Source organism: Polistes dominula, unplaced genomic scaffold (genome assembly GCF_049000335.1).
Source record: "Polistes dominula isolate Pdom_NZ unplaced genomic scaffold, Pdom_raw_medaka contig_18, whole genome shotgun sequence".
Taxonomy (NCBI): domain Eukaryota; kingdom Metazoa; phylum Arthropoda; class Insecta; order Hymenoptera; family Vespidae; genus Polistes; species Polistes dominula.
In genome coordinates this window covers 2,270,130-2,287,108 of record NW_028301164.1, presented here as the reverse complement: position 1 = coordinate 2,287,108, position 16,979 = coordinate 2,270,130, and the positions used below count along the sequence as shown (strand labels likewise).

Below are 16,979 nucleotides of genomic sequence, written 5' to 3'. Positions count from 1 at the left end.
TATAATATATAAAATATATTATAATAAAATATATAATGCATCTATCTTTAAAATATATAAATATAAAATTTAATAATATATAATATAAAAAGTATAATAATAAAATATATAAAATATTATTATATTTTAATTATTAATATTAATTTAATTAATATATATTAATTATATTATTATATATTATTATATATAATATATAAAATATAATAATATATAATCTATAAAATATAATAATAAAAAATATAAAATACAATAATAAATAATCAAAAAAGAAATATATAAAATATAAATATATAAATATATTTCTTTAGTACTAGTTATAGCTGTAAACAAATATATATCCATAACCCTTATCACTGCATCTTCTTTGACTATTTAAAACCAAAAAATATGCAATAATTAGTATTGCAAATACTATGTAACTATTTCGCATTAATTACCTACTTGCATAATTCATTTAGAATCTTTAAAAGGTGTTAGTAAAATGCAACATTGAAATTCACCAAAAAAAAAAAAAAAAAATCATCGCTTTTCTATTTCTCTTTTTTTGTTTTTTCTTACCCTAGTAAAAAGAGAAGTCAAAGAAAATAAGAAAATAGAAAAAAGAAAAAGAAAATAAGAGAAATAAGCAGCAGGATCGTTAATTCTGAATGATTTACGAACGTTTAAAAGAAAACACGACACGGTAAAGCTCTTTTCTCTCTCTCTCTCTCTCTCTTTCTCTTGGATAGTTAAATGGTATAACGCACACAAACAAACAAACACATACACATACATATAATGAAACGAAGGAAACGATTGACATCTACGTGATCGCAATCGTTAAAGGTATGAAGAAACCTTTAGGCGTTTAGTAGTCGACATCTTCCCGAAGGCGCGTAATCGCGTCGTTAAAAACGCGCCTGCTGCTGTTGCTGTTGCTGCTGCCGACACCGAATGGGCTCGGCAAGTTTTAAACCAAGTCGTGCTCGGACTTTTGCACAATTCCAAATGTAAATTGATATTGCCAAAGGAATGCTTAAAAGTATTATACCACTCATTATTTTACCTTTCTTTTTGTTTTTTTTTTTTTTAATGTTGCTAAATCTATTCAAGTATTGTTAGATTTATTCGATCATTGGTTATTATTACGTTATTATTATTATTATTATTTATTATTCATGAATGAGAAGAATAATTAACTGTTACTACTGGTATATTTTTAATACAATTTTAAATAGTTTTAAGCAGAGGAATAGATTAAAGTATATTGTTAATTATTAAATTTGTATTTTGGTAAACAATTATTTAGAAGAAGTTTATTTTTCAGGTATACCCCTTTAGGGTGTTTAACCCGAAGGCCCCCCTACATAAACAATTATTTGTTATATTATTATTTATTTCGGAAGAATCAAAAGGTGGTAGTATATTTGTTTATTTATTCAGATATAATATATATATATAATAAATATAAAATATATAATATAATATATATAAATATAATAAATAAAATATATAAAATATAATATATTTATAATAAATATATATAATAAAATATAATATATTTATAAATAAATATATATATATATATATTTAAAATTAATGATTTATATGATTAAATGTGTAGTTTGACTATTCGAAACTAGTTTGTATTAAAAAAAATCTTAATTACGAATAAATTGGAGTCATCTAGTCTGTGATTAAAGATATAAATCCTTTTCGTTATTTGTAATTTTATGTAAGAAATACGTAAGATATATATCCGTATAATGATATAATAATCTAGCTGTGGGTCTATGATTATTGATTTTCTATAATAAGCGTGAAAAAGTTTCTTTGATATAAGTATACGAGACAAGATTATGTTTAATGATCTCATATCTACTTATTAAGTCACCAATAAATGTTTATGGAATGCGATCAAGGTATTTCTTTTTTATAGATAGATATATTTATTATTAGTAAATTATCTATCTAAAAATTTAAAAAAATATATTTAATTAATTGGTAGATAAGATTTTGATTTGAATATTAAAACTTACATAAAACAAAATACAAATTAATTAAATTGGTTTTATAGAACATTAAGTTTACATTAATCATATATTAAATGATAAAAAGATACTAAAATAATTAAATAATAAAAATACATAAATGAAATAATAAAAAATATAAATTAAATAATAAAAAATATAAATTAAATAATAAAAATATTAAAATAAGTAAATAATAAAATATAAAAATATTGAAATAAATTAATACTAAAAAATATAACTTAAATAATAAAAATACTAAAATAAGTAAATGATAAAATATAAAAATATTAAAATAAATTAATAATAAAAAATATAAATTAAATAATTCAAATACTAAAACAAGTAGATAATAAAATATAAAAATACTAAAATAAATTATTAATAAAATATATAAATTAAATAATACAAATACCAAAATAATTAAGTAATAAAAAATATAAATTAAATAATAAAAATACCAAAATAATAAAGTAATAAAGAATATAAATTAAATAATAAAAATACCAAAATAATAAAGTAATAAAGAATATAAATTAAATAATAAAAATACTAAAATAAGTAAATAATAAAATATAAAAATACTAAAATAAATATTATAATAAAATATATAAATTAAATAATAAGAAGACTGAAATAATTAAATAACAAATAATACATAAAAATGAATTATATATTCTAACAATTATTCAAACTATTGTTAAATACTTGATAATACACTTGAAAAATATAATAATAATAAAAACAAATAAATGCAAACAAAAGAAATATAATGAATCAAAATTTAGATTACAATTCGATCATAAACTAAAAGCATTAAAATGATGAAGTTGCTAACGAGGATCGTAATCTTTAATCCGAATCAAAATGGAAGTATCATTAAATGCTATAGAAGCCATGTATGGCTCGTTGTTCCTTAATTGCATACCGTCTATTTAAAAAAAGAAAATAACATATAAAAAGAAGAAGAAGAAGAAGAAGAAGAAGAAGAAGAAGTAAAAAGAAAAAAAAAATAAAAGCAGACAAATATTCTTCACGGGACCATAAGTTATGCACGCTACTGTAACGCGGGACACACGGACAAAGGAGTCCGCAACTCGTCACGCACCCGTGCACACTCGTGTGCCCGACAGGCGCCACCGGTTTATCAATGTATTAGTGTATATATTCTACTATAAGCGCCGTCGTTATGTATATGTGTATGTTTATGCGTGTACGTACGAGTCTAGACTAACTTTCCTTGTCGAGCACAAATACTATTTAACCAATACTAGTGGTGGTGGTAGGGGGGGAACAGACGGTCATGCATATACATATATATGTGTATATATACTAACACATATGTGTTTGTGTGCGTTCATGCGTACGTAAGATCCCAGCTGCTCTTTTAACAACACTTATATGTGTATACATATATGTACACACTGTATCATGTGTGTATGTGTGTGTGCGTTTGAAAGAAGGGGATGAAAGGGGGGGAATATGTGTGAAACGACAAGCCGTACTGTACCCTCGTTTATATACATGCCATGTGTGTTGACTCTTAAAAAAGTATATATGTGTTTATGTGTATGTGTGTGTGTGTGTATATACGGTGGATGCTCACGTTGTTAATTTCAATGAACGAGCATTTTTGAAAATATTTTAAACGAACACCTTGCCTCTTCTATCTCTTTCTTCCTCTCTATGGGAAAGTTCATATCTTTTTTTTTTTTTTTTTTTTTTTACATTTAAAATATATTAATTGTTTTATTATAAGAAGATAATGGGGAAATAAAATGTGATCTTTGGGGTTATGTGAGATACCTCTTCTCACACGTAATAGAAAAATGTGTATGTTTTTTTTATTCTCTAGTTGAATATTATTATTTTTAATATTAATATAATATATAAATTAATATAATATAATGATATATATATATATATATTAATTATAATTTTATACGTTTATTCGTTGTTTACGCGTAAATATATTATAAAATTATTATTATTATTTTTATTATTATTATTATTTGGCAAGAGTTTGTTTTTCTCTAACACACTTGTCGTAAAGTATATATACATATTAAAAATAAAACATCATAATAATGAATATAATAATAAATCTGAATATTTGCAATCCTAATAAGAAATTATATTATATCAATTTTGATAAAATTGAATAAAATTGTTTTTTTTTTTTTTTTCTAAATAATACATTAAAATATAAAATGTAATATATATATATAGAATTATGACAATTTGAAATATGAAATAAAATAATGAATTGAAAATGAACTTGAACAGATATTCGATTTTGATCAATTCTGTATTATAAATAAAAATTCGAAAGACGTTTTATACGATAAAATTTTGTATCCTTTTACAGTAACCGGCGTCTATAGGGAACCGTCGTCTATTTATATCTTGGCACACAATCGAATATCGGTAAAGAGCCAAAGTTCTTCGTTCTTTGTAAATTCGAACGATAAATGCGACGAGAAAAAGAGGTAATAGGACCGACGCCCATCTACTAGTCTAATTGTTTACCAACTTATTTGCTTTTTTCTTTTTTTTTTTTTCAAAGAATTATGTAATAAAATGTTTCTCTATCTTGCACACAATCAGACAAAAAAAAAATCAAAAGAAAATAATAAAGAGAGAAATTAGAAATGTTTATATTCACAATAAATTATTTCACGAAAAGTTTATCAGAATACTTTGTTATACTATACATATATATATATAATAATTTTAATATTATATTAAATATATATTAATTAATAAAAAATATTAAATATGTTAAAATTTAAATTTAAATATAATCAAATTTTAATATTATATTATATTAATATAATATATATATTATAGTTATATAAATATATATATATGTTAGCATATAATATAAAATTATAAATAAAAATTATTATATTATATATATATAGAGTAACATTATAATACTGTGTATAGATAGTATAATAATATATATATATATATAAATAGTATAATATAATAATACTATATATATATATATATATATATATATATATATATAGTAAAATTATTATATTTTAATAAATAATGAAATTATTAAAAAAATTCTTATATATAATAATTACATAAATGTATTTAAAAATGATACACAAAAATAAAATAAAATACATGGAGAGAGATAGCAAGGTGAGAATTCAAAAAACAAATTGTACAAAAAGATGAAGAAGATAAGAATAAGAAAAAAAAAATAGAGAAAGAAAGAAAGAAAGGAAACGGAAGAAATAGTAAATATTTAAATTTCGCGAGTTCTCACGGCAGTAAGTTTTCGGAAGAGACGTTGTAAACTATGCATGTCGGGCGCCAGTTAGGCGCGTGAATACCAGAGTACATAATATAATATACGTTTGTATTACGTTTGACGCCTTGTGCACAAGCTCATGCGAATAAATGTATTTTATATATATATATATATATATATATTCAAAACATGAAAATAGTGTTCATTGTATTTTAACATAAACATGTTTTTATACATTACCGGTCAAGAGTTTTCGAATTAGAAACGTATATACAAAGAAACAGGAAATTTATGTATTAAAACAAAAAATAAACACTATTGGAATAAACAAATAATAATGTATTTTTTTATGATTTATTTTGGTATTATTTAATATCATTATTTGGTATTATTAATACCATTAAAAAAATACAATTATTATATTATATAATTTAATTTATATATAATTGTAATTATATTAATTTGGTACTATTTAATACTATTATTTGGTATTATTAATATAATTAAAAAAAAAGAAAAATACTATTATTATATTATATAATTTAATTTATAAAAATTGTATAATATATTACGTTATATCATAAAAACAATTTTTAATAATATAATATTTTATATAGGCAAAAATTAAGTATATTTATATTTTTATTATTTATAAATTTATAATTTATTATGTGTAATATTTTGATCATTAAAATTATCTCTTTATCAAAATAATATATAACTTTTGTATTTTAAAATAACAGTATATTATATTATATTCTCAATCATTTTCTTAATTAATTTTTAATTATATATATATATATATATATATATATATATATATATATATATATTTTTTTTTTTTCCATATTTATTATAGAAGGTGTTAAAAATATTCCAGTAAAAGTTATTTTACATTTGTCGTATGAACTACATTTAAAAGTTTTATGTAAATGTAAGAAGATAACTAAAATGTTTCTAAAACATCATTTTTAAATTGTCAACACATTTGATATATATAATTTAAAAATAGAATATATATTTGAATTGTTTGTAAATAATTTAATCAACGAACGATTTATAAACTTTTGACTGATAGTGTATGTTTCTAATGTGTATACGTTCACAAATACTTATTTAGAAATGAAAGCCTTTATATTCGAATATGTATGTATCTATGTAACGTAAATGCAACCTAATGCAATTTGCATGTGTATTAATCTATGCTTATATTGTGTATATGTGTGTCCTGTGTATGCACTTACACATTCTCAGAACGATTTCACTCGAGCAATAACAGTTTCTCAGATTCTAAAAGAAGCTCTTTCTCGGTTCTCTACACTTTTTGTATTTTTATTAGAAAATGTATCTTTCTCTTGAAGCACTCTTATCATTGCTTATCCTAATGATGCTGACTGACTGACTGACTGACTGATTGACTGACTGACTGACTGACTGGCTGAATTTTTTCTTTTTTTTACTCTTCTTTTTCTTTCGTGATGATCGACACGTTTCCAGGAATCACGAATCAGTGAGATTGATTAACTTTTGTTAATATATATTTATATATATATATATATATATATATATATCGGTCTATACTTCTAAGTAATAATATTAATTCAAATGAATAACTATTTAATGCATAAAGAAGAGGATTGATAAACAACATTGATTATAAATTAATTAAATTTCTAATTAAAATTGTGATACTTTGAAAATATCATATTAGAATTTTTACAAATATTTTTTTATTACGTTATCTCAAAGTTATTTTTATTTTAAAATAATAATAATAAAACAAAAAAAGATTAGATAATTAATGCTTTGAATAAATTTTAATTAATAAAATTCAGTCTACCATTTGTTCAAATATATTTGTACTGTGTAACAAAACAAAACAAAAAAAATAAGTCTAGCATAATATCGAAATTATTTTTTATTGTGTGAATTATTATCGATTCTTTATGGTGTCGCATTTGAAATGATTTTTTTTATTCGATTAATAAATATTTAATATTAAAATAATAATATTCAATTAAAATAGCATACAATTTTTCTATTTTGTTGCATTTAAAATATTTTTAAATATATAATAATATAATATACAATTAATTATTATTTTATATAAATTTATATAATTTTATATAATTTATATAAATATATATTATTATTATATAAATTAATATATATATAATTATAAATAATATATATATTATACTATTATATTGTTATATTTATTATTTTTTTATATTTATTAATAATTATATATATATATATATATATATATATATATATATATATATATATATTATTATTATATATATATATAATTAAATATATATAAATTTTATCATATAATATATTTATATATAATATTTGTTTTTATATAATAATTATATAAAAATAATAAATTATTTAATTTATTTCTTTTTAATACGAATCGTCTGTAAATTCTCTCGATAGATCTTTCACACGATTATATTATATTCCGTAAATCGTAATTAAAAACAAAAAAAGTGAGAAGAAAGAAAACAATTGTTTACATTAGAGTAACAAATCTTATCAGCAAACACAAATTTGTCCTGTTATTTTCTTGATTTAAATATAAACCGAAATTCTAATTAATAAGAAACTTGTCATCAGATTCGCGTGTTATAATACATGTATTTTATTTACCTACACAAAACATGATGCAGAACACGCGTTTAGGGTCGCGCACGTGCGTCCAAAGATACCAGAATAAACAAATCTCATTGGACGATACAACTTTTAGCTTTAAGGGGGTCGTATGATGAGTAATACACCCTTGACTTTACCATAATATTGTTTTCATATGCAATATTAAAAATGAAACGTTAAATATAATATTATAATTGAAAATATTTGTATGTTACCTAAATCAAAAATATTTTGTATTCTTCTTCTTCTTTAGAAAAAAAGAAAAAAAGAAAAAAATTCACGAAAATAAAGAAAACACAATCTTTTCGATAGATAATAATATTTTTATCTTATTGTTAATTTTTTTCAAATAAAATAAATGAAATATATATTTTTTTTATACGTTTAACTAACTACATCAAATTTTAATAATATGACGTACGATTTAACGATGTGAATCTTTGAAGTATTTTAAACATCGATAGAAATAGGAAGAAAGCAATAAACATATCATATATTCTTTTAACTATTCAAGATAAACGCAATTGAGATATTGTAAACTACTCGAAAGTGTTACACTGTCGATTATCGTAATGGAACTACTCATAAAGTTACGTGAACTATCGTAATATACATAAAATTCACGTAAAATAACCAATAAAAGAAAAATCATAAAACTATCCCTTCAATTATGGTATTAATTATCGAAATTTCTTCATTTAAAAATATTTCATATTTAAATAACTTTAAAAGAAACAAAAAATTAAAATACATATTATAATATATAATATAACAATATACTAATTATACTAAATATATAATACTAAATTAGTATGTTATATAATTTAGTATATTGGATTAATATATTATAATTTATTTATATATATATATATAATATTTATGTTATATAAATATATAAAGTACAGAAATTTTATATTAAATACTAAAAAATATTTATAAATATATTAATAATATATAATTGTATTATAATATTTGTATTATAATAAAATAATATAAAGATTATTTTTTTTTATAATAAATTAAATAATAATATATCAATATATCAAATTAATAAATTTGTATTGTAATATTATATATATATATATATATATATATATATATATATATATATATATATATATATATATATTGGACTCTCGTGTAATTTAATTTTAAATATAATAAAAGAAAACTTTAATAAAAAAAGAAAGTTTACCTTTGTCATTGGAAGATTTATCTTCGTTTTCCGAAAGCCCATCATAATCAGTAGAATCAAAATCAATGGAAGCTCCATTAGTGTAAACCAAATTGATGGTCGTCATTATCATAACGATGGTTGACATGTCCCAGGACAACATGATTGACACTTATTTACGAACAAATAATCTCACAATGATGAAAATTAACAATAACGATTTTAAATAAATCGTTAAAGAACAAAACGAAATAATCCGATCGATTAATTATTATTATTATTATTATTATTATTATTATTATTATTCGAAAGCACGTGGTTCTTCTTTCTTCTTCTTATTTCGCAAGAGAAGTCAAAAACTTTTGATAACTTTTGTCAAATTCACGATCGTTATATCGTAATAAGACAATGGGGGATGTGTCAGTGTGTAATTAAACAAACGAAAAGAAAAATAAATTAAAAAAAAAAAAAAATTTTAAAATAACGAAAGCGAAAAATGTGACGGATAATTAAATACAATGATCAAATTTATCTTAATTCGTAAATGATCGAAAAAAAAAAATAATCTAGAAGTATGTGATATACAATTATACTTAAAAAGAATAAATTTAACATGCGTACACGGCGCGCTCCGACGACCGACTGAGGAAGACTCTCGGGGGGGCTGACGAGTACCCTCTCTTTCTCCCACCCCCCACCACAACGCTCTCTACTACCAATCTCTTTCTTTCTCTCTCTCTCTCTCTCTCTCCCCTTTCTCTCAAAAAGCAAATGCCGCCACCACCATCACCACCGTTACTGTTCGTCAATGCTCGGCTAAGATCGGATAAACGCAACCTTACATACAAATACAGTTAATACATATATAAAAACACGCACAATTGTTTTCAATATACATATACATATTAACTAATAACACATATGATATATAACATAATAACAAATTATTTATGCTAACAAATATATTGAAAATTCTATAGAAAAATATAAGAAAAATGTTTTATAAAAATATTTCAAATAAAAATAATTTAAAATAAATTCTAATTTTTATTAGAAATATTTATTAGAAATAAATAATGTTATTTTTAACATTAATTAAAACTTCTTCATAAACATATTATAAAATACCTGCAATAAATAATAAATATATATATATATATATATATTTTATATAATAATTACACAATATTTTTATTATACAATATTTATTATAATAATTACAAATAATATAAAAAATGTTTTACAAAAAATAATAATAAATATAGTAAAAAGAAATGAAACGAAGAACACATGAATAAAATTCATCTATGTTAGTGTACACTACTTTAAGTATCCGTCGACTGCTCTGGTAAAGTTAAGTTTCTCTCTCTCTCTCTTTTCATACAACGGGAAGTGTAGGAAAACTAAAGAGAAAGAAAGAGAGAGAGAGAGAGAAAAGGAAAAAGGAAAAGGGACAGAAGGGTAGGGGGAAAAAGAGGAAAGAGAGTGGCGCCTAAGCCCTGAGGCAATGACGCCAGTGTATTTTGCACGTGTATGTATGTGTGTGCACCCGTCGCACTTATCTCTCTCTTTCTATCTCTCTCTCTTTTCTTTTTCTCTCTCAAACTTTCTCTCTCTGTCTTCGTTTAACTGTCTTTGTCTCTCTTACATTTGATCTTCCGTCATCTCGCAAATCCGTAGTCTCTCGTGCCAGTAACAGCAGCAACAGCAACAGAATCATCGTCATCGTCATAGTCATCGTCATCAGCTGTGCCTTTTTTTTTTCGTTACCTTTATTCCATTTAATGCGAACTTACATTTTTTTGTGTTAATTTGAATATTTGATTATTAGATTATTATTTTTATTATCAACCATTAACATAATTATTAATATAATTATATTATATTTATTATAATATAATTAATATAATATAATATATATATATATATATATATATATATATTTTATATATTTTATAATATATAATAAATATATAATATATATATAATATTTATTATATATATAATAAATATATATAATAAATAAATAAATAAATAAATAAATAAATATATATATATATATATATATATATATATATATATAAAATAATATAATATATAATAAAATATTATATATATATTTTATAATAATATATTATAATAAAATATATAATAAAAATTAATAATTATAATATAAAATTATAATAAAATATATAAATAATATAATATATTTAATTATATTATATTATATTATATATCTAATCATATAGTATATAAAATAATGATAATATAAATATTGTATTATTGTATTATTAATATATATATATATTAATACTAAAATATAGATATTGTATATGTATATTAATTTAAAAATAATAATTATTTGTTAAATATTGTTTTACGTGAATAAATATTAAATGAATAAAATTATCGTATATAAAAAGAGAAAAAAAAATTTGTCGTATTTTTTCATCGAATAAATTCGATTCGATAAATCGACGAATCGTTTCGATCTCGTTCGAATCGATCGGATTTATCGATCGATCGAAATCTCAAAGCACCTGGGTAAGAACAGAAGACCGGTTTTATTCGCGATGTCGTCCGACAACGGGGGCCTTAACGTTAGATATTATTCCTTCGGTTAATTACGTTCGCTCAAAGCGAATTCCACGAAGTTCTTAGCCGTAGGGCCCACTTTCAACGACTACAACGACGACGACGACGACGACGACGACGACGACGACGACGACGACGACGACGACGATGTTATTTTCTTTTTATTTCTTTCTCTTATCTTTTCTCTCTTTAACAGCATCCCCCATTTTTATTCGACATTACCGAACGTCTCGCGCATTTGTTTTCGGGTCTTTTTCTTTTTTTTTTTTTTTAAATCATTTTTTGTTTTTTTTTTTTGAACGTGTTCAAAAGTTTTGTTCTAATTGCACAAATCATATATATATATTTAAATATTTGCATAATTTTTATTTTATTTCCAATATTTTATCATAAAATAAAATAAAATCTATTTTACTGTTGCAAACTTTGGGTCCGTTATTTGAGCTGAACAGACATAGGATAAAAAGAAAAGAAAAGGGGGAAAAGAAAGGAAACAGTAAAAAGGTACAGCTGTTAGCATACATAGTAAAATTTAACGGTGATCCAGATAATAACACACCACTTCATATTTGTTCTTACTTCGTTAAAACGTACCTTCAGGCAGACATCAACCCATTCGTTCAATCGAAACTATCAGCCATCTTTATATTTCAATATAACAATAACAATAGAAAAATCCATAAAAGTTCCCATACAAAACTGACATAAAACCAATCACAAATATCGTTTAGTATACACGAACATATTAGGAGGACCCAAAAGTAATGGCGTTTCTACTAATGTCGAATTTTTTATATTTTTATCAAAAACTGATCGATAATTGAAAAAAAAAAACTGAAAAAGTTTGTTGATAACGAGGGATGGTGGAAATTACATTAATTGATTAAAAATAAAAACTTGTTAGAAAAAAATGTATTCGTTTGAATTTGAGATTAGAAAATGTCATTACTTTTACGGTCTACCTAATATATTGGGTTGGCATAAAAGTAATTTAGGTAGTAAGTAAATATATATATATATATATATACATATATAATAATAATTATAATATATTTATATTATTTTATTATTATATATTTACTATAATAATAATATTATTATTATATTTAATTTATATATTATATATATTATATTATAAAATAATATAATAATTATATAATATATTTATATTATTTTATTATTAATTATTATAATAATAATATTATAATATTATAAAATAATATATTAAATATTATATAATATGTGTATATACATATAATATTATTGGATTGGTAAGAAAGTAATATTTCACATTAGAAAACCGAAATTACTTTCTTGCCAACCTAATATTACATATTTTATTTATAATTGATTTTACAAAATTGTTCTACAAATGACGACAACTATCTACGATCGTGTAAAAGCTAATAATCATCAGTAGGAAGAGTATGAAAAGTAAAACACATAAAAAAAAAAAAAAAAAAACAGAAAAAAAACATAAAACCAATATATATATACAAAAAGAGGAGCAAAAAAAAGTAATCCAACCAGAAGGAGAATGGTAGAGGAACGAGTTAGACAAGGTAGAGATATTTATCTATAAGATGTTAAGCTCGTTCAAAGATGCTCCGTAGGAAACGTCAGAGGTATGGGGGAATGAGGGGGATGAAGGGGAGACTTGGGGGAGGGGTTTGAGATGTTCGTGCGGTAAATCTAGAAGTGGAAAGACCTCGTCGAATTGTTCTGCTTTAACCAGAGTGATTGATTTTAGTCGAGTGAAACGAGTACGGTGGTCAGACCATTCAGTTAGAAGACATTACTTTTCAATCCACGATTGGGCACCTGGTTTCAAAAGAGAGAGAGAGAGAGGGAGAAAGATCGAGGACCGGTTCCGGTCCTTTCCAATCCTTCTTCTTCCCCTTCTCCCAATCCTAACCCCACCCCCATCTTCTACTGGGATCCCTATACCATTTTTACATCTACCAATAATAAGGCCCACTTTTAATGGAATATGTGTGTATGTGTTTATATTGATACATTAAAAAGTGTGTGTGTGTGTGTTTGTGTATAAGTAAATAAAATAACAACACGATCATCACCCTTTTCGATTCGCTCGTTATCGATACAAAGGTAGATGTATATACAGGTATATACAGGTTTATATATATATATATATATATTGAATGATGATTTCGTAAGGTAGATCGATATTGTTTGAACGAGAATAATTTGTGAACCATTTAGCGTTTTTATACGTGAGCTATGAAAATACATTCTGATTTTATGTTAACCACACACAATTGATTCTTTTTTATTAATTTAATCAAAAGAAATAAAAAAAAAGAAAAAAGAATGTGTAATAGGATGATTCATCTTTGAGATTTTTTACCAAGTGTTGTTTACTTTCTGTTTTTTTTTTTTTTTTTTTTCAAATAATAATGTGAAATAAATCAGTTCACGTATTTATTCGCAATAGGTTCTTTAAAATGATCACAGATATGTTTAACAAAAATCGTTTATACAATGAGATTTTTTTTTTTTTTTTAATTTTTACGATACAATGATTAATTAATATATTTAAAATGTTTTTTTGCTGTTGCTTGTTGTTATTGTTGTTGTTTCAAATAATTAAATAAAAACATTAATTACGATTAAAAAAAGAAATATACAAAAATATAATGTCAAATACAGTTAATCCTATTAACGATTGATTCATTTAATTTTGTGCAACCAACGAATAAAAGAGAAATTAAAAAAAAAAAAAAGAAAAAAAAAGAAAAGAATAAAAAAACACGAATAGAAAGTAAATGACAAAAATAAGAACACATGTGTTTCTTTTCTACGATTGGTTAATATTATTATTACGGTTTATTATCATCATTCTCACGTTTCAGGAAATTCAAATTCCTTTTATCGCACCGGCATGACGTTCCTGCTTTTATTTGTATTCGTACTCTTGTAATTCCTTTATCTGTAGAGTAGGGGGAAAGGGTGGGTCAGGGGGAGAGAAAGGATGATAGTTCCTGTTTTGTTGCAACTATCTTGGCGCCCTTTTAAGTTCTTCTCACACATACGCAACCACGATATTTCTATATACACAATTTACACGGATATATAACATATGACCATATGAGCATACAATACATACAAATAGTAATCTAGTATTTGTATTATATATATATACATATATAGATATAGATATATACAAACAAAACTGCTAAGGCAAACTTTCGACGAGTTTTGCCTTATCTCTATCTCGTTCTTTTTCTCTTTCTCTCTCTCTCTCTCTCTCTTTCTCTCCCTTTTTTTATCTTTATACATATATCTATATACATATATATTTATTCGTATTTTTTGTAAATCATATTATCTAAGGTCTTGTGCGTTGATTCTTCTCCAATTTTTTTTTTCAATTTTACTACCATCACGAAATTCTTATTTGTAGTTTTTTTTTCTTATCTATCCTTTTAAGATCAAAGTTCATTTTTATGTAAAGTAAAGTATTTTTCTTTATAATCTATAAAAATTTTGACAAAATATACATATATCTATATATATATATATATATGTATATATATATATATAATCTTAAAAAAATAAAGATAATTATTGAATATTTATTAAAGAAAATTCTATCTACGAAATATACCTTACGAAGTTTCTATTTCTTTTTTTTTTCTCGGATAAATTGTAAATCCAAATTTGAAATTTTAAATCTTTCAAATAAGAAAAAATATATATATATATAAATTTTGTTATAACTAAAGTTGAATTTATATTATATATAAGGCAAAGTATATAGAATATATATATATAACTATTCTAGATAACAATAATGCTCAAGGAAAATGTTCCTGTATATTCTTTCATTTCTGTTAAAGGGAGTTAGTTGCAAGGATAAAAAGCAAACGTAAATAAACAAAATGGAAATACATAAACGAGTGCTATGCTTATACGCCTTCGCAAAACGTGTCGAGTTGTTATATTCAGTTATACGTTTCGTCTTGTTTTTATTATACACTCATATATATATATATATATATATATATATTTCATATATGTCACATTGAATAACTTTATTCAAGAATATAAATCAAAACTCTTTGAGATTTCTTCATGCATTTATTACACCTAACCTTAATAATGTTGTAAAAGATTTGTTTTTATTATTCATCCCTTCTTTTCTATTTTTTTTTTTTTTTTTTTTTTTTTTAAATAAAATTACAAATATATTTCTATTAATTAATTGATAATGTTCTTGATTTTGTTATGCCTAACTTGAAAAATTCTGTAAAAGATTTATTTTAATTATTCACCCCTTCATTTCTATTTTTTTTTTTTTTTTTTTTTTTAAATAAAATTACAAATATATTTCTATTAATTAATTTATAATATTGTTTATAATATCTCTTCTAGTGAAAATATGAAATTTTATTCAAAGAAGAATTAACAAAATAATTAATAATTTAATAATTTATAATTTATTAAAAAAGAATTACTTTTTATATTTATATCAATATTTCTAATATAATATAATTACAATTTATATTGTATTAATATAATTATAAATATAATTTAATATAATTATTTTTTCATAATTTATAATTATTAAATTATTAATTAATAATTTATGAAAGATTCATCTTATTGGTTCAATTTTTTTTTTTTCTATTTCTTCTTCTTCTTAAAAATAAATTAGAAATATATATATATATATATATATATATATATATATAATCATCAATGTTACTTCTATGAAATAATATTGAAATTATCATCATGATGTAAAAATTTGCAAGCAAGATAATAATATTATAAACTCATCCAATGAAAAGAATTTCATCTACACAAATATCAATCTTAATTATTTTCCTTTTTTTTTTTTTTTTTTTTAATAAAATTACAAATTTATTTCTAATCTATTTCTTATCTTTATAAAAAAAAAAATAAAAGAAATGTTTGAACAGATTTTTAAAAATATATTATTTATAAACTCATCGAAAAAGATACTTATTTATATATAATGATTATAAAAGATCAATCTTATATTTATAATTCTAATATTCTTAAACAAATCATATAAATATATTATTATTATTACTATTATTATTATTATTACTACTACTACTATTACTACTACTCTTATCTTAACATATATTATTTGAACAGATTTTAAATGTACAAATTTCATACATACATAAAAGAACATAAAGAAGAAGAAGAAGAAGAAGAAGAAGAAGAAGAAGTTGAAGAAGTTGAAGTATTTTTTATCATTGATACATGTTACAAC

General features: G+C 22.1%; 1 protein-coding gene across 1 annotated transcript in view; it reads right to left on the bottom strand.

Annotated features, from left to right (window-relative positions):
* Positions 1–9,769, bottom strand: part of LOC107068631 (BMP and activin membrane-bound inhibitor homolog) — a 39,879-nt gene extending 30,110 nt beyond the window's left edge. The window contains exon 1 of the mRNA XM_089178992.1: positions 9,137–9,769. Within this exon, the coding sequence (XP_089035118.1) occupies positions 9,137–9,278 (142 nt within the window). The 5' untranslated portion in view covers positions 9,279–9,769. The remainder of the gene's footprint in view (positions 1–9,136) is intronic.
* Between the last annotated feature and the right edge of the window lie 7,210 nt (positions 9,770–16,979).